The 20,631-nt window shown below is 37.3% G+C and overlaps 1 protein-coding gene across 2 annotated transcripts; it reads right to left on the bottom strand.

Annotated features, from left to right (window-relative positions):
* Nucleotides 1-145: 145 nt before the first annotated feature.
* On the bottom strand, nucleotides 146-18,257 carry si:ch211-67e16.4 (uncharacterized). 2 transcript variants are annotated; one of them, XM_052142283.1, is made up of 6 exons: nucleotides 17,509-18,257; nucleotides 16,020-16,457; nucleotides 5,771-5,827; nucleotides 5,457-5,671; nucleotides 5,191-5,350; nucleotides 2,503-4,669 (listed from the first exon to the last, which is right to left on the bottom strand). In XM_052142283.1, exons 1-6 carry the CDS (start codon nucleotides 18,020-18,022, stop codon nucleotides 4,566-4,568), a joined length of 1,488 nt encoding a protein of 495 aa, XP_051998243.1. In that variant the 5' UTR covers nucleotides 18,023-18,257; the 3' UTR covers nucleotides 2,503-4,565. The 2 variants fall into 2 exon arrangements, with proteins under 2 accessions (XP_051998244.1, XP_051998243.1); XM_052142284.1 differs by lacking the exons at nucleotides 2,503-4,669; nucleotides 5,191-5,350; nucleotides 5,457-5,671; nucleotides 5,771-5,827 and adding an exon at nucleotides 146-489.
* Nucleotides 18,258-20,631: the final 2,374 nt, after the last annotated feature.

Raw genomic sequence — 20,631 nt, 5'->3', positions numbered from 1 at the left:
CAGACATTCTGTTCATAGAACCAGGCCGCAGTAGACCCTCATTTATGCCGTGTGTTTGCGCTGAATGGGCTGGATTTGGTCCCAGCTCCAACAACAAGTTATATGTTCCAGCCCTTCTGAATCCATGCACACCACGCTGCACTGTCGCCCCGCCTCACCTGCGGACAGGCGTCAGGCCACCGCGCTGGTTAAGTGTACTCTGAACGGGAGCACCGTTGAACTGTGCAGTCTGTGAGGCCATTAAACAGGCTTGCAATTTGCGTTTGGCACGCCAGCGGGCCACTCGAAGGCGGGTTTTCTCCCTTCGCTCCCTTACCAGGTCTGATATCAGAGCCTGTGGTAGTGCCTGTTCCAGCTCTCGCCGTAGGTTTGTGTTACGCCTTTTCAGATCGGTCCGACCACGTTTGTATGCTTCATAGAGGTTCAGGTCCTTATGCTTTGGACGCAACAGTTTTTGGACCCCTGCCATGGATAGCTGAGAGTCATAATCTACATACGAGCAGACAGGGTAGAGTTGAGATACATTCAAACAATGCCAACATATACAAGTAGAAAGTTATTGTTAAAACACATTTTCTAAATTAGTTTTTATATTTTGCTTAAAGGGATAATTCACCCAAAATTATTTTTATATCTATATATATCATTTATTCACCCTCTTACTGTATAAGACCCTAAAACAGAATTTGAATTTTTGAGTGAACTATCACTTTAAGCTCACACAAAATAAATAAATAAATCAAAAATCAAACAGGTTTCCCCAAACAATTGGTCTCTCTCTTTGGTCATAAAAAAGATAGTCCAGCCCCAAACTCAATGCAGCTTTGTTGGGCTGATTTGGATACCAACAGAGAAATGTCTTGAAAACACCAGTGTTTATTTCTTCTGGGTAATCAACCAATTCATGTCTTACAATTGTCAAACTGGGAAAGCTTTAATGGTATTCTGTGTGCTAGGAGTGTATTTCTACCCATAATCACTCAAATAATTCACATAGTCCCCACTCAAAATAATTTTAATATGATTGTAAGAGCTATAAACCAAAAATATCTGACCAATCTTACCAGATAATTCATTACATGAATCCAGAAATTATGTTTCTGCCATCTTAAAACAATTTCATATCGCCCCCAAACAAGTTTTAATTGACACTTTATGAGAACACAACAGACTGTATCAAGTCTGTCAGCTATAACACAATGTACAACAAAAATCGTTTAGTTTACATATACCATGCCATAGCTGTGCCAATCATTGGGTAGCACAAAAGTTCACTGTAAAGTGATTCATATTAAACTCATGAACCAGCAGATCAGTTGTGATTCTGTACTGGTAATGCATTCGTGACATGTGGGTTGAAGAATGGTTTCCTGAAAGTTGTTTTCGATTATTTTTTTTATCAGAACCCCCATTTCTGAAAACTAGTGACCTCAAATATGTTTTTATCCATGTTTTGAGACTAAGATAGCCTAGTCATGCAACTTCCTGAACTATTTGAGAAACAGAAGATTCATAACTTTGTTTTACATACTTTGATTGGGGTTCTTATTTTTTAAAATACATTTTATCCAACACATAAGGCAAGAAAACTAAATTTCAAGAATGTACTTGTTTTTACATTGTAACAAGTGCATTCTAGAAATTTTGTTTGCTGTGTCAGCTTAAATAGCTGGCATGTAAAAACAGGCCTGCAAATTAATATAGTTTACAACAACTTAATTTAGTTTAAATGCAATACTACTAATAATAATAATTGTAGCCCATGTTTCTATCATTTAAATATCACTGATGTGTCTATTTAGTAACCAACCTACTGTGAAAATTCTGGCTAAAATTAAACACAAAATTCATACACCATTTATTTTGGAGTCCCACAGCAAACCTACACCTAACCCTAAACCTACCTCTAAAACCATACGCCTATACGTAACCTCACCTCTAAACCTAACCCTACCCCTAAAACTCTGCCTCTACACATAACCCTACCCCTACAACTAAACCCCTACCTCTACACTTAACATTACCTCTAAAACTAACCTAAACCTCTAGGGGCAGTGGTGGCTCAGTGGTTGAGGCTCAGGGTTACTGACCAGAAGGTTGGGGGTTCAAGCCCCAGCACCACCAAGATGCCACTGTTGGCCCTTGAGCAAGGCACTTAACTCCAGGTTGCTCTGGGGGGACTGTCCTTGTAATAAGTGCACTGTAAGATGATAAAAGCGTCATGGATAAAAGCGTCTGCCAAATGCATAAATGTAATGTAATGTAAATGTAAACCTAACTCTACCTCTACACTTAACCTTATCTCTAAACCTAACCCTAACCCTAAAACTCTACCTCTAAACAAAACCCTACCTCTACACTTAACCTTATCTCTAAACCTAACCCTAACCCTAAAACTCTACCTCTAAACAAAACCCTACCTCTACACTTAGCCTTACCTCTAAACCTAACTCTATCATTAAACCTAATCTTAGCAGCAGCCGCATTTGCAATTCTCGTAAGACTTTCGAATGAGTGTTATCATCTAGACATCACCCTCTGTTGCTGTTGCCACCTGACATCAAATATCCAGCAGCACAGTTTACATCCCAGATAGCACATATGCACTGGCGAGGTAGTAATTTTCATCTGGATGGTTTAATTTATCAGAGTGCGTGCTCATCTGCAAAACATACCCGAAACATCCGTCTTGCATACTAGAAAACATCCAGAAGCTGTATTCACATGTAAGTTTTTGCAAATTAAAAAAGTTTTACACATATACATGAATAAAATATTTTTAATATGTTGAAAATGACCCATCTGTAATTTCCCAATTAAACTGTTAAATTTTGCATGGAGTGGGTCATCCTTCATGGGCTCTGCCATGTCGACAGCACATGACAACCTGTGTCATGCAATTGAGTTACTATCACTAATAATGACAATAATAATAACATGTTTGCTTTATATAGTGCTCTTAGTCAATGCTTAAACATAAAAGTACATGTTAACAAAAAAAGCAAACCAAACAATAAAAAAAAAAAAAAAAAAAACACAATATACTTAACCATAAAGAAAAACAAAACAAAAACACAATATACTTACTACAAACAACACCAGAGCCTGTGTCAACAGTATAAACCAGAGTGTGCAGGAGTGTGATCCAACAGATAGTCTGAACAGAATGAGTTCAAGTGGAAAGATAAAATGTCCAAACAAGAGATCCCTGCTGGAATGCTGAAACAAACCGCTACTACCTGCAGCTCTCACTGCGTCAATCATGGATAAACGGCGTGACATCAAAGGGCAAGCGTGAGCACAAGGCATTGTTCAGCCGACAAAGAATTTGTGATTTGCAGCTGCTCGGTCACAGTCCAGTGCGCAACGACACACAAAAATCATTTGAATTAAATCCAAGAGTGTCCATAATAGGGATGCGTGTAGTATGAGACGAAGAAAAAAAAAAGTCTAAAAGTAACAAAACAAACATCTTTGGTGTGAAGTGGCAGTACTTAGTAAACAAATTCTATCCAGGACAGTATATAGTCCAAAATCACAAGTACTACTGGGACAGACAGGATGAGTAAGAGCCTGCTAAAATCTTACTGAGGCTGAGTTCTAAATTGCATACTACCCACACTACTCGTACTACCTCCGTCATACATGTCTATGGCAGAAACAGTAATAGTAAGGTAGTATGCAATTCAGAACTCCTCATGAGTGCACCTTAAAGAGCAGACTGAACCTACTCTTTAAAAAAATACCGAAATAGAGTAAATAACATCTAGACAAATCTTTCATTAATATAAAAATAACAATTACGATAATAATAATAATGACTATATATGAAGTTATTAACCCATGCAATAATAGCTAAGTTGAAAAATGTTTCATTTCAACTTCTGAACAAGAGAATAAGTAGCTACTAAATTAATGAGCAGTGTATAAGGAGTATGCAATACAGTAATTCTTCTGACAAGCAAATCTTTATAAGAGTAATATGTAACATTGATATCAAGCGTTGTAAATGGGTACTGCAGTCCAAATTCTAAATTTTGGAGAGAGTTGTCTCCCCCACCCTCTCCTCCCCAGACTCTAAGATCACACAGGTTGCCAGGTTGAGGACACGCAACAGGAACAAGCAAACTGACAATGGCAAGCGAAGAGCCTTTCACTGTAATTGATCAGCGTTTGCAATGTATACGTTTGCAATGTTTTTATTGTTTGCAAATTATAAACCAGTTCATGTGGATTTTTTATAACTCTGTCAATGTTAGCTAGATGTATTGCTGGCTTCCATGGCTGCAGCGTGCTGTGTTTTCCCGCTAACTTGTTTCAAATCTGGCAACCCGGGGTGTCGAAATACTATTGGGAAATAGTATTTCGGCCAAAACACAAACAGAAATTCTGGCCCAGATCAGACATTTCAAAGTAGAATATACTGGTTGTAGCATTGTTTTCGGAGAAGCCAGTAAAATCAACTTAGCATAAATCTCTGATAACACATGATGATTTTAGTACAGTAAATATATTACATACTGCACCTTTAAGTATAAAACAATTTTTTTTTTTTTTACAATCATTTAAAAGGATGCCCTCCCTGGGGCCAAACGCAGATAATCTTTTATACATTTCTCCGCCTCTGCTTCATTGGGAGCCAAAAGTCCATTGTTCCTCATAGCTGCAGCTGCATGTTGAAAAGATACAATTATAAGTAATTTATTCAGAAACAGACAAACACTATTATTTCACTTTAATCAAAAGGCAATTTCCAATTTAAAATTACATTTTATTTTGTCCTCTAGTAGAGCATACCTTTTAAAGGTATGCTCTACTAGAGTGACTCTAACTTCCCTAGCAACCAGGCCAATTTGGTTGCCAAGGAGACCTGGCTGGAGTCACTCAGCACACCCTGGATTCGAACTCGCGACTCCAGGGGTGGTAGTCAGTGTCTTTACTCACTGAGCTACCCAGGCCCGGACAAAGACATTTCTATCAAACACTACAAACACTACTGTCTCAACATGCATATAAAATTGTCAAACAAAAGTACTGTATTTTTTTAACTCTTTGACTCCTTGAGTTTTGTTACCGCCATAGTAACGCAAAAATGCATGCTATGTATGTTCAACCAGGCCGCTTGTTAGCCAAGATCTAGTCAATTCTGAATTATTATTTAATTAATTTAATACAACATTCTGGACATACCTATTATTAGTACTCCGATATTTGTTCTTCTTATGCCTCGCTTATCTCCCCTTCCACACCAGTTGAGCTGTTTAGCAACGCTGGACGAAAACACCTTGTTGCAAATTCTCCATATGGTTTTTTTCATAGTTTGCCCTCCACTTATAGACAATCTGTTCACCTAAAACGACAGAGATAAATACAGATAATTAATCAAAAATTACATTTGCAATTGTAGATCTGATATTGTGGTCCCTGCTTCAGTTACATAATTCAACAAGCCTTACCAGTTTTTGCATCATACTTCTGTCCATGAGTCTTCGCTCCAACCTATCAAGATCCTCCATAGATGTGAGGGGCAAAACACAATCCCCTTGCTCATCTTCCATCAGCAGTGGGAGTGCAAGACGTCTGTTTCCCATAAAAGACTGAACCAATGCAGTAAGGTGGTTGATTTTCATGTCCATCTCTCCTTGCGACTCAAGAATAGCCCTCTCAACACCTGCAATACCACAGTTCATTTAGTTCAGACTGCAACCTATAAAATGTACACCCATTTTTGGAGTTCAATTGTTCAAAGTAATGAAGTGATTAAACTTGCGTGTGCATTGATTTGCCTCAAAACTTCCTGGACTCAGCTGTCTCGCATCAGAAAAAGCTGTAAAAACAAATGTACATAAATTAAAACTTTAATGATGAATTTTAGAAAATTCAATTTGGAAAGTGTAAAAAAAACAAAAAACAATCCAACCTAGAATTTTTGTGTCACTCATTAGTTAAACAATGAAAGCTGATGGCAACTTTGACAGTTTTATTACAGGCATTTGTGAAAACACTTGCAAAACAAAATCACATTCCTTTTTTCATGCCTTTTTGGCATGACCAGTTTCTCTTCTTGCAGCATTTGCAACTACACACATTAAAAAAAAAAGAAATACAGTATATTGAATATTGCTATCTATATGTTGAAGATGGGTCCCCAGGATGTGTCGACACTGTTACCATCATAACTATCTCTTATGTAAATAATATACCATGCCATAAATCATCAAATTCAGTCAAATGACATCATCATCATCATTTGATCAGGACGTGAACTGCAAGGACTTGTCATCTTATTGTTTCTCCCCTTCAACCCTGTTACCACAATTTTGTATTATAAACAACTAATTGAAAAGTGAATATCTGTAGAAATATCTGCATTAAATTAAATTCTAAATAAGCATCCCTGTATGTCATGACCTGGAGCACAAGGCTAATAAAGTCTAACTGAACTCTATAACTGTCAACCCTTCTATAATCAATCCTGTTACCTTCATGAAGGCGTAGTTATATTCCAATATATAATTAATTAGCTTGAGATTCTGCACAATGCAATTAATAAACACTGTCTGTCAAGTTGAGACATTATCTGTCTAAATAAATATACAAAAGAAAAATTCTACCTTAGAAATAAAAAGGTGCTAACAATCCATAAACGTCATTTCAGTGTAGAAATAACATTTAGAAGCCTGCATATATGAGACACGGTTGACATAATTCGTTCTAAGGATTAAGTAAAGCAGCTACACTCACCTGTTCATGCATGTGTCTTGTGATCCTCATTGTAGAATAGCTTGAGATGAAGGCATTTATTTTTTTTAATCATACAGATCCTTGTAGGGGGAAAAATGGGTTTGTTTGTTTGTTTTTACAGATTCACTGCCTGAATGTAAATTTAGCGGAGAAACCTCCAGACTGCCTTAAAATATGGAGCTTTTCAAGTATTCAGTTCTGACTTATGGTTTATGTTTTTAACCTCTGCTATTGGCCCATTCTCAGTAATGGGCACCCTTTGTGCCTGACCATTTCAGGAAAAAAACAAATGTTTGAATTTGTATTATTTCATGAAAAGGTTTTTGAACATTTAAGAAATCTTATTTACCCACCTCAAGCCTAAAGCTCCAACAGGTATTTCTTGTAATTGATTAAAAAAGTACAATTCAAACCCCGTCAGAGTATGTTTGGAATTTATAGACTAATAACGTGGTATTCCACTGGGTCAGTTGCAGATTTACTGATCTTTTAAATAAAATAAAAAATGTATATTCACACCTTTCTTATTAATGTCTAAATATATAAAAAACAACAACAACGTAACAGGGTTGAATGCAATTTAACAGGGTTGAAAATGCTAACAGGGTTGAAAGGACTGCTGTTTTAGTGAAAAATCTGAATCATCAATATCTTTTAAATACAACCTGTAGAACATTTAGATACATACGTACAATACAAAGAATAAACACAAACTGCATCCCAAATATCATACTTCTGCACTATTGTACATCATTTTATAGTGCAAGTATCGTGAGCAGAGTGTTCAAAGTGTACTGTGAGTACACGGATGATGTCCTTCCTGAACCGAAATAAAAGAAATTGCATTGTTGGACACTTCATGCACTCAGCACTCGCAGTTTGCCCTACGTAGCACTTCTGTGACGACAGCACCTTAAAAATGTGAGTTGAATGCTTTATCATCACCCCGCGCTGTGTGAGTTTATACATTACTTGAGATATGTGTTGGACTAGTTAGCCTAGCATGCTAAAGCTAGCTGCAACACATTGCTTGTGCAACGTCACTTCCATCAGCTGAAAAACAGGAATGTTTTGAATGTAAAAAAAAAAAGTGCGTCATTTGGGACACAGCTATTAGCAAATTAGCAAAATGTCATAGTGTTGTAAGGAGGAATATGTTCCAGCTAGGGTTGCAGCGGTATACCGGTTTCACGGTATACCACGGTTTGGAAATTGACGGTTATCATACCATGTACATTTGCTTATCTACGGTATTGAGAGAAAAATGCAACCGGACGGAGAATCTCACATGCGCCTGCTCATCTCCTTTATTCCTTGTCTGTTTGTCAGACTCGTCAACTTGCGACACACACAAACACGCACGCACGCGCAGCGGAGAAAATGTCTGAGAGAAGCGAGGCCAGGGGGTCTGACATAAGTGTGTGTTAAAGCAGTGTTTCTCAACTGGTCTATTCGGACTGGGTCGCGGACAGTAGGGAAAGAGCAATGCCATGGCTCTCCCACTGAAGATATTTCGGCGGCCGCCCAAGGTATAGACTATTTATGACTGCCTAAATCAGACATGGGCAACATACAGGCCGTGTGCTGGATCAGGCTCATTTATCGTAAAAGCGGTTTTATTTTTCATTGGATATTTCAGTTAACTTGCCCTAATTGTCCCTAATGCGTCTCCACAAGCGTTTAACATAACCTTCTCACCCAGGTCACCAATTCTCTTCTTTTTCCCTGCCTCAATATCCCTTTTCCATCTCTCTCGCTCATTTCAGCAGCTGTTTTTGCCATTACTGTGTCTGAAAAAAGGAATCCAATAGGAAGACTTGCTCAGCTTCTCCGTGTTCGAAAACTCAGAATGACTTAATTCATCCTATGTACATTCACAAGCCATTTCTAATTTTGAGTTTAACTATTTCTTTAATACAACCCCAGGGCCACTGTCAGTATTGATACAACTGTTCTGTAATAAATGTAGATGTTATCATATTTTATGATCATTTCAACCCTGTAACAACCTTTCAAATATTTCAGAATCAAATGATACAGTGTTGAAGTTCGGTACAAAAATGGCTGAAAATGGCCTGAACTAGCAAACATCACTCCAGAGAGCACACGTACTGTACATCTCCGAGATGTCTGTTTTAGAGACTGGAAAGCATCCCAGTCTGCTAAACATCTTAAAAAGCTGTATTAAGATGTTTTAGACATATTTAAGATGAGCAACAGTATAAAAATATGTATTCCAGATGTAAACACGGACAACAAATAGACGTCTGGGTGATGTACGTGTGTTATCATTGATTTAACATTTAATAAAAACAAGCACTATGATTGTTCCTCATAACAGGGTTCAGGGTTTGAAATATTGATTTGACTAAGCAAACAGAGGTCAGGGGTACAGTTAATTAATTCATGTGGACTCTAGTTTGCAATTGGTATGAATAAAATTGGCTGAAAAAAAACCCCACGATTGTTGACTTACAATTTGCCTATATTATATTTGAATGCATTTCTCACTGTCTCATTTAATTGAAACTCATTTAAACTATAATAGGCAACTATATGTCTCTGCAGTGAGTGACTCACATTCTTTTCATCTCTTAAAATGCATTCCCAGCAGACATCCTAAAGTGCTAGTGTGTGTGTGTGTTATGTTTTGGTTGCAAAAACAAAAGGGCCATAAACGTAAGAAAAAAGGCTAGCAACGTTTTCTAATTTTGTTGCCTTGTCTTGAATCGTTACCTAGGTACACTGGCAAACAGTTGATGCTAGTTCTCAAATTGATGATTCAAATGTACCTTAGTTCAGAATCATCTAATACAATATGAAAAGAAAGCTGCGGTTTCAGGTTTCGCCCAAGCAAACAAACCATGTGTGAAAACAGCCTTACCTCTTTTTAAACCATGTGGTCAAAAAGACTGGATGTCACTCCTTCAAATATGATGTCAGAAAGATCATCAAACCATTATTTTTGAAGTTTAAATGTGCAGTATGTAACAATTTTCAAGTAATACATGTGTGAACGGCTTGTAACGCAACTTATAAAATGAGCCCTTCCTAGACTTCCTAGGTTGCCTATTAAAGCCTGTAGAGTGAATTTCATGCGAAGGGAGCAGGTCGGTTTTGCCGTGAAAATCCAAAGGATGTGACGTTTATGTGCTCTCCCAAGAGCCTTGCCTCAGTAATAGCTTCTCTTCCCCTATTCAACAGCGACAACAAATTGCAACACTAGGTAATGTTATCTTAGAGATGGAATCCAGCAAACGTTCGGCTCCCAGCACAACACCGACTACTACACAAACTCAGAGTATGCCAAAAAAAAACAACAACATTTATCTACTGAATCCCGTCTGGCTAAGAGGGAACGTGATCGTGGTCTAGCGAAAACTAGAGTGAACATCGGCAGGGCATTTGATTCCTGGAGGGACCTTCGTTCGGTTTTGGGGATTAAAACAGACCCTGAATTGGCGTTCTTCTTATTGGACAGGTAAGCTTACATAACTGCAAAGCATGTGATATATAGTGCCATAAGGATTGATCGGTGTTATTTTAGCTAACTTGATCTTGCCTGCTAATGCTGATGAATTGCAGGCTACCTCCCAGATAGCAAAAAATATCCACACGGCTTCTTTTGCCGCCGTCCCTAAGCTGTCGGCTAGGTGCGTCCCACTGGCGGGGATGAAACGTTTGCCGCCGAATTCGTCACTCCCATTTCTTGCGATATGCCGCCCGCGAAACGCTGGCGGGCCGCCCGCTTCATTTTCTCTGGCGGTTGTCGCGGGCTGATCGACCACGGGCGGCTGGCGGCAAGCCGCTTTGAAATACAAGGATTTCTACTCTCAAAATCGACCAGCCATGTTGGCTATTATTATTTTTTGCTCCAAAGCCATTAGGGTTTATAACAGAGTCTTGACTCTTGATTCCATGGTAAGGTAAGGTTTAGGAAATGACATTTAAATTACTTTGAAACTCTGAAGCGATTATACAGTAATATATGTAAAATATATTGAATTATTTTATGCACTTCAAAGTTGTTTACATTTCTTTGATTGCTAGCATTTGAGACATGCACCAATAAACCAAAAATAATTCCTTTTGTAAAACTTACTTGGCAATAAATATCTTTATGATTCTGATTAGGTTTTAAAATAGATATTTAATTCATGGTATGAACAATTTAGCATAATAAATTGATGAAGTTAGACTTTTCACTGAATGCCTGACTATCAGTGAACAGTGAAAGACATCTGCAACATGGCCAAAATCTCGGGTATACTTAATTTTTTTATTAATTTGCAACCATGGTGATATCTGTCATAAACATGAAAATCCCTGTTTTGACGTGAAGGATAAACTCAATGAAAAAGCGAAATTATCCTCTGGTTTCACAGTTACTGTAGAAATTTTGTTTATGTCTACATTTTTTCCAACCTCGATTTTTTTTTGTTATTTTACCTTTTACAGGTTTTGCAATTATGACCTGTACAAATTTTTAAGAAAGTGTTAAAGTCCCTGTAAAGGCAATAAAAAAAAAATCTAAACGCATTATAAATGTTAAAAATGTATTGCTAAAACACAATACAAAGACTTAACTGTGAAGTTCCGCTGTCGCCATATCTGTTTCCGGTTTACTTGCGCGTCGCCCAAAATGTCTGTTTTTACTCGATGTCTCCAGAATCTTCCGAAAATACGCGTCAGCGATGTTCATCGCATTGTTGATGCCTGGTCCCCTGCTCCGACAAGCAAGAGGGACAAGGGCTTTAAACTCTACATATCGAGGTATCTGCACAACTACAAGGTTAAGTATTTTAACCTAATGTGGTGTGCCGGCAGATAGCGGCTAAGCTAGTTCGCCACGTGTTCATTTTTTATGTAAGGTTAGTATAGAAGCTTATTTTTTCTTAGTTTTAAAGCAGACTGTTTGTTAATTTTTGTGATAATTGTAATATAAATTATATTAACTTGCTCTCCTCTCAGTTTCTAATAAAGATCAGGGCACAGGTGAAGTCACTGTCAGGGCATTGTGCAACAGGTCCATGAGGAAAACATAAACCTCACAGTTTGAGAGTATGGTGAAGCTAGAATTGATAAGACCGCAGTTACAGGCTTGTTACTTTAATAGCCCGGTGTTCCTGGGGACTCGGCTAAGGTTATTCATGTTTAATGTAACTCAAATCAAATGAAAACAGTTATTGTAGGCAGGTAAGTTTCCCTAACTGGTCCCCTCTGTGTAAAATGCGTTCTTATTCAAGTTTTCAACTCAGTCATTCGTTTAAGATGCAATCTTGTGTTATAAGTATTAGGCTATCATGATTATACAGTGAGCAAGCTATATAAATAAGTATTTAATATAATAAAAGTGTAGAGCAACAACCGAGGGTGTAAGGTAAAGGCTGAATATTGTAGATTTATTACAATATGTTGCATGTTTGAATTAAAATACCTGTGGATATGCAGGAGCACACACTCTACAAAGGCCTGACTGGAGATTTGCCTGATCTATCCGTCCTTCAGGTGAGTAGGGATACAACAATAGCAAATTTCACTGTACAGTATGATATACCAACCAAAATCTGTATACCAATATTTCATTATTTTCTTTTTCCTCCCCTTTTACAAACAAATATTCTGCTTCAAAGAAAAAAAAATGAAATTGATGTTATCATAAGGGTTCTTCATTATAAACTTGTATGCCATGCATAAAATACTGTGGATAGAAATTACAGGGAAAGTTACTGGTATGATAATTGTGATTATATTATATTACTATTATATTTAGTGTATTGCTAATCAATATATTGTTACTTCCCAGGTGACAGCGGCTCACTTCAAGAGCAGGTGAAGCAAGTTGGGACAATGTTGAAGACATTTGCTCGCGACTGGGCAATCGGGTACAACTTGCAAACAACACCTGTGGTTGTTGGTTTAATTCCCACTGGGGCCACCTGTACATGTAGTAGACCTAGATATAAATGTCATAGTTTAGTAGTTGAAGGACCAGGACTGACTACTTAATTCTTTTATTCTGGGAACCCCTGTAGGTGCAGATCAAACCCTAATGCTGCGACATCTTGGAGTTTGGCGATGTTGTGCGTAGCATGGACAACAAAATGCTATGCTGCAACATTTCAGTGCCAATGTGTCTGTTGGAGAGTTATCCCTGCCAGGGGATCTGTTACTCCCCACTAGACACCCAGGAAGATTTGGCGTTGCTTGACAACAGTTTGAGGCAGGATAAAGAGCTCCAGCAACGATTTGTAAGTGTGCCAATTTCGTTTATAACGCCATAGGGTAATCTAAAAAGTAAAATTAAGATCGTACACTGCATATTCTACAGTCTGAATCCACAGCCTGTCACATTTTAAATTTATGAGAAGCTTCAGAGAAATGTAATTTGTAACATGTTTTTTTTGTATTTTCAGCTTCGGTTTTTGGCAATCAAACGTGGGAGGGACCTAAAGACAACCGTGTGGCGAATGCTTCAGAGTATCTTCTCCAATTACCTTTCCATCAATACAACCTGGACTGGTGTAGGGGGATAAAGTATGTTTTAGAGACATGTTCCTGAAGACCATTGTTCAAAGTAAGTTGGATATTTTTTTTATATTTAAGTAGATGTGTATGACCTTATGCCATTCAAATGGAATGACAGATCTTTATTTTCTACAGGAGCCATCCGGAAGAACCCGGCAACCCAGCATGTCACTGATGAGGCGATCCAGGTTAACGTTACGCGTTACCTGAAAGGAGCATCTGAACATTAAGGTGGAAAAAGGCGCCGCACAGCTGAGAGGGACCCACAGCCGACCACTTAAACCTAGGCTGACTACTGACACCCCAGCATCACTGACAACTGGAACCCTTTCTTTATCCTGCAGTCAGTAACATCAAGACCCCTAAAAAAGCCTGCTAAAAGTGTCAGACTACACTCACCCAATCCACACTGTTCACTGTGGAAATTGCTTTTTTTTTTTCTCTCGTGACCCTGCTTTGAGGGCAGCTCCTTGGATGAATATGGGATGGTTTGTCCTTTTATACAGGAACGAGGAATCACGAGGAATCACTGAAGATATGCCAATTTGCACTGCCTCATTCTGGAGGTCGGAGAAAACCGGTGATTCTTAGCCCACTACGCCACACAGTCCCCAACCTCTCCAGACATTCTGATTGGCTGTGTTCTCTACAGCCAGATTTTCTGCTGTTAATTATATTTATTCCCACTTGTTGTCATGTGTAAATTGAATGTCAAAATGTATATTATACCTGTTATCCTGCACATTCCTTGATACCAAAGATCTCAATTATTTCATATACAATTTGCTGCTTATTTCATTGTTACAGTGCTTAACTATTCTATTGTTAAATATAGCTTGTAAATCCTTGTGCCACAGGTCAGCATTGCAGTTATAATGATATATTCTACTCCAGAGCTTTACTCTAAATTATTACCACTTAACCTATTGTTAGAAATGACTTGTAAATATGATGTTATACCTCAATTTATTTGGTATCCTGCACTTTATTTGGTACCAAATATCCTCATTGCTTATGTTTACTGGTAATTCTTTTCATCCCAGAGCTGACCTCTTTATATTATTAACAATTATTGTAAGTGTTACAATAGTGTTTTTTAAAAAAATATATTTTTTTTACCAAAATTGATTTGGAAACCTGCATGTTCTTTAGTGTGTGTGTGTGTGTGTGTGTGTGTGTGTGTGTGTGTGTGTGTGTGTGTATATAATGTTTGTATTTTTCTGTTATTTATATTTCAGTGATCTGACATCTTGTTTCAATGACAGTTACTGTACTTTGAAATGTGGAATTAAAACGCCAAATGGAAATTTGTCTGGTTTGATCAATCACTATTCTTGATAAACTGCATGCTATAAATATATATATATATATATATATATATATATATATATATATATACAATAAGCGGCAGCAGATTGCTCGGAAAAAGCGTTTGCCTCCGACTGTCCGCCTTCGATATAACGGCGGCGGAACGGCGGATAGCCAGCGGGCCGGCCGCGGAACGAAAGCGGTAGGAAGCGGCGGTGCGCCGTCAAACGTGTTTGCGATATCGCCATTCTGCCGGCCCGCCGACTTATTGCTATCTGGGCTTGCTTTGTAACTTTCAAATAATTTCAACAATCTTCTCTTTATACTCAAAGTCAGGTATACAGGATAAATTTAAACAAATACGCTGGTTTCTTGATCGTAGTACAACATATGACATACAAAACATACAATAGTGCAACATAAAAGTGCAGTGCAACAGTAAACTGTCTGGTTTAGTTCGGTAGTACGTAGCTATATGTGTGTATCAGTATGCTATGTTAGCTGATAAGTAGTTTTAGTTTAGTCTCAATGTTTGTATTAAACATTCATAACTGTGTAATTTTAAGTGTGCTACCTCATCTGTCAGCATGATGCCGGTGGATCACATTCAGTCTCTTTGTACATTACGTCACTGTTTTGCTCGCTCACGTCCCTATGGAGCAACATGTAGCTGGCTGCAGTTAAATTAATGGCCACAGGTGTCATTAATAACAAGGGTTTCTGACTCTTACACACTGATCTTTAATTTAAAATGTATTTAGAATTACGTACTAAACAAAGGTAAAACATCAAATAATTCAGTATCTGTGATTTGTTATCAGTAGTACATCATCGAGACTCAAAGGGCAACAAATCCTGAGAATCACACTACTCTGCCAACACATATAACGTGTTAAGACTATAATTTAGATACATTTATTTCCTGTTTATTGCCTGCCCAGTGTACTTACATCGTTAGTGCCTAATTGTACCACTTTCTTTTTTTTTCTTTTTTTAAACCAAGGAGATTAAATTTACTCTGATTTATTCCTCTTTTTTTTTGTTTAAATGTTTTAAAATTACATTTTTAAACATTTGATACAACTGCCATTTAGTGCAGTGCACTTCGTTTAAATTTTCATGTGTTTGTTATTGCTGTTGTGAGATGATTGTCATTTTACTGTCTTTCTTTATCAGCAAAAAACGGTCTTTATTTTGTCATTCTGATTCGCTTGTCTGCAATTTTTAAAATGAAAAATACTCTTCGCTAAAGATTAAAGGTATAATGAAGTGCTGATTTTATGATTTGAAATTAAATCGTTTTTACACCACAGTTATGACATCATAACACATTAAAGGCATTAAAGATGTCCACATGTTCATAATGGCCCCCTCAAAACAAAGGAATTAAGTCATTGATGTGAGCACTGTGAGTTTAAAAATGTTCAGTGAATACTTACAGGAGGTTGGGTCCACACTGATGAAGGCTGGGTTTGCAAGTTCTGCTGAAGTGCCTGGACTCTGAAGAGCTTGAAAGGATCCAGGTATATCTAGTGAGACCCCACGCTCTGGTTCCACCAATGGCTGGTGAAGTTCATGGTTGGAATATTCAAACCTAGATGTGCCGGCTGCTTCTGAGTGTTCATCCTTCACACAGACAATTTCAACCTCTGCTTCCTCCTGTTTGATCTTAAGTGATGTTGCTCCAAAGGCCACAGTTTGGGTGGTTGTAGTTTGGGTTGGGTCATCAGTCATCATGTGTGCTGAGTGGACATTGGTGTGTGGCATGTCTGTGTGCTCAGTCTCTGTAGGTTTGAGAGGGTTTTGTCCCCATATTGGATCACTGGTTTCACAGAGTAGGCCTTGACTGTCCACCAGATGATGGCTTAAATTGTCAACTATGGAAACAACAAAAATCACTACGTTGAAAAAATATTTCCTACATTTTCCAAAAATGTTAGTGAATTTTGAGTAAATGTTGTATAAAAGTGCCTTTTTAAATTCGTTATGCAGTGCATTTTCATGTCTACAATTAGTATATCCAGTTAGTCTATTGTAACATCCTTATAACTACCAAAAACCAGGGCCCAGTAGCAGGAAAACCGCTTAAGGTAGGAAAACCATTATAGGTTACAGGATATTGTGACTAAAGGCCATTTTAAACCTCTGCATTGAACCTATGACATTCTGCCAAAATGCTACTGTATTCAGAAAAACTGACATTTTTTTAATAATTGAATTTAATAATTATACATTCAAATAAAAATGAGTTCAATATATGTAAGCATGTTGAGGTTTAAGTACATATTTATTATAATGTTGTCTGCCATGCAGAGAGAAAAATAATCAGGCATCTTCTGTATGCTTACTCTTGAGTGGCTTAAATAATATATATATATATCATAATGTTGATTACCACATAAAATAATTTCGACAAATACATTTTCTTTAAAAAAGCAAAAATCAAGATTAATGTGAAGCATTTACAATGGAAGTGAATGGGGGCCAATTTTTTAACATTAAAATACTCACTATTTCAAAAGTATAACCACTAGACATAAAGGATATTTTTGTAAACATAATTTAAGTGTGATAAAATCACTTACAAACCTTTTCTGTGTAAAGTTACAGGCAATAGTACAACTTTGTAACTTATGTAATGTCAACAAACCCTAATTTGACTGTTAAAATTACAATTTAAACAACTTTACAGGTCAAATAATACAGTTTTAATAAAATTATTATTGTAAGTGCCTCACTGTTACATAGATTTATTTTTTTTTTTTTAAAGAAAAGGAGTTACAAGCTGAAATAGTTTTTTATGGCAAGTATGAGTTTGTTGCCACACATGCTGTCAATTGAGCTTAACTTGTATTGAACCCGGAATATTCCTTTAAGATGTGTTTAAATGTATACTTTATTTTAAATCAAACGTGAGATGTTTCATACCTTTATGGACTGATGATCCTTGCATCTCTTCAACACGGAGATCAGCAAGATGATGTTCAGTTCTTAATGGCTCTTGGACTAAATTATGGGCGTTGGATATGTGCATCTGCTGTCTTACCCATGAGGGTCCAGCAACAGGAACAGGTTCAGTGACTCTAGGTCTGGGACAGGGATTTGGGGCTTTTGCACACATTGACAGAGAGCTTGTTGGTCCTCTTCTGCAATGCAATGTCATATCTTCATCTCCCTGATACAGACGGTTTGGGTCTTTAGTAGCCAGGACGCTGATGTACTTGCGCATGGTTTTCATCTGGCCGCGGTGCGTCTCCAACATCTTCCTGATGTTTTCGTTCTCTTTGTCTTTTGCGGACATCTCGCGTTTGATCTCCTCGAATTTGAGCCCGACTACCCGGATCATCTCTCCTAACACGGTCTCCACCGCGACGTTCACGGCTTTCTCTATGACAGTACCCATCTGGCCCTTTATCAGGGAGATGGTCAAATTCACATCCATGATGATGATGGTGATGATAATGACGGGCGCTCGCGCCACAAACAGACAGATCGGCGATTTTATTGACAGTAATCTGATCAGCTTCTGAGTCGATAGCAATCGTGCGTTTAAACAAGTTAAAACTGATCGGTCGGTATTCGACTATATTTGTGCAAAAGTACGTTTGTGAGACAAAAGCTCAGGCTCCGTTCCCCATCTGTAATGCATCAACAACAAACTCATACGGACGGAACAGGAATAGCATCCGGTTCACTACATTAACTGCCAGAGATTTGTTTAGAAGGTAACCGCCTGATTAACTAAAGTGTCGCGAGAGCCACATTTGAAGTTCACACACTGTGTTTATTGTGTTTATTTAGAGTCCTGCAGAAACCCTACACCTACACATAAACATAATTCTAACCTTAACACTACCACTAAATCTAAACCTAAAATGAATCTTAGCAACAGCGAATGAGACTCTCGCGAGAGGCTGCCGGGGTGTTACCTTCTAGACACATACCCCCCACCCATCCCCTTCAGATTGTTTGTGGAGCAGGAAACAGATGTTGAGGCGAACTGGGAAAGCAGACCATGGACAGTTTCACCAAACAATCTTACTTTCACATTAGATTCTTTAGAGACCTGGCACTTATATCTATCAAAAATGTATCTGCAAAATGCCCTGATAGTGACAAATTTCCAAGACAATTCGAAAATAATATTATTAATTAATATTAATATTTTGATGTTTAATTTTTCATATCAGAGAGTTAATCAGGACAAATCTAGAACAGTATTCATTATTTTCACACTAAAATTTTATGAGATGCAACTTGCTGTTAAACACACATTGAGCTACACATTGAGCCACACATAAGTTACATATAAGCAGAGGTTGGGAGGGTTACTTTTTAAATGTATTCCAATACAGATTACAGAATACATGCTGTAAAATGACATTTGTAATGTATTCCGTTAGATTACTTAAGGTCAGTAACTTATTCTAAATACTTTGGATTACTTCTTCAGCATTGGTAGATTTTTTCACTTATTCTGACTATAAAAATTCTACCAGTACAGTAAGACAAAATACACACTAAAAATACATTCTCTGAAAAACCTAAATATCTTATGCAGTGTTGTTTCTAAAACAAGATCAATCTAATTGATCTTGTTTTAAGGATTTTTAAATATTTTTTACAGGAAAACAATAAAAAAAATATTATTATTATGATTTTTGCCCTGATATCAAAGATCTTACAAAAAAAGAAGAAATTATGATCCAACGTGAATTTTCTTGATAAAAAAATATAACCGTGCTGGTAACATGTGCATGTAAAATGGCTACAAATAGCATTTTAGCTTAGCATAAAGCTAACTGTATAACTGTAGTGGAATACAGTTACTAATATTTTGTATTTTAAATACGTAATACCATTAAATGTATTCTATTACTCCCCAAACCTGCATATAAGTACTTTCTCAGGCACTTATTTAATCTAAATAGATGCACAGCTTTCAGTAGTACACACAAATATCAGTAGTCATATCATACTGTTCATGTGTTGTACTTGCTATAGTTTACTTCCATGTTGTTTCTTCATCATATAGCAATGCCAAATGTAAATCAAGTCAATCACTGACAAAAGAACGCCACATTGATTAAGAAATAGCATGTTTATTATGTTTGTTTACACGTATATGGGATACAGATAATTCACCATTGTTACACAGAAAATCAACATAATATAGTTACCACACACACTCTCTCTTCATTTAAATATGTCTGTTTGACATATGATTATTACCATTTAATCTGTTTTTAGGCATTACATTAATTATGGCTATACTAATTAGATAATAGTTTTAATGAATTACATTGGGATCGATCTGTCTGGATAAGCATATTGTATGCCCAAATAACTCCAAATTTGATGATACATAATCAAAAGATTCTGAATGTACACTTTGAAATAGAGGGTTTATAATTTTTTTCCAGACCTGTTATTTAAAAATGGTTAGAAAAGTATTTAAAGGTATTTTGTACAAATGAGCATGCTGTAACAAAATGTGTAAAAATCCCTTCTTAGGTTGGTTACAGTGCAGTGCTGCAGCCCATTCTGATTACAGTAAAGTATGAGTCCATGTTAGATATTAATCAGAATAAAGGCTACTTCTCGTCAATAGGGCTGAAACGATTAGTCGATTTCATTGTCGAATAGTCGTTTGATTTCATTTTACGTAACATGAGATCACATTAAACACTAATGATGACATGCGAGAACAGCCTGACCGAGGAGAGGAAGAATTACACAGATCACAGAATAAGCGGAGCCAGAGCTCTTTAAAGGAAACACCCCGTTGTTACATCTTAAATGCAGTTTTAATGGTTTATAGCTTTATTCAAGTTCAAATAATACGGAAGCAGGTCATGTAAATAACTACAAATTCCGATACTGGCATTTCTCTGTGCGGTCAGCGCCTCTTCTATGAGTTGTGCGAATGTCCTGATCTAAGGTGGAGAGACTGATACTGCACACGGCTGATGCGCACTCTGTCGCAGGGACACTCATTACTCGAGCACGCACACGCTCAATGCAGCTAGATTATAATGTGATGGCTCATGA

Source organism: Xyrauchen texanus, chromosome 14, assembly GCF_025860055.1.
Source record: "Xyrauchen texanus isolate HMW12.3.18 chromosome 14, RBS_HiC_50CHRs, whole genome shotgun sequence".
NCBI lineage: Eukaryota > Metazoa > Chordata > Actinopteri > Cypriniformes > Catostomidae > Xyrauchen > Xyrauchen texanus.
Note: the sequence above shows the minus strand (reverse complement) of the source record. Positions and strands in the feature narration are given on the sequence as shown.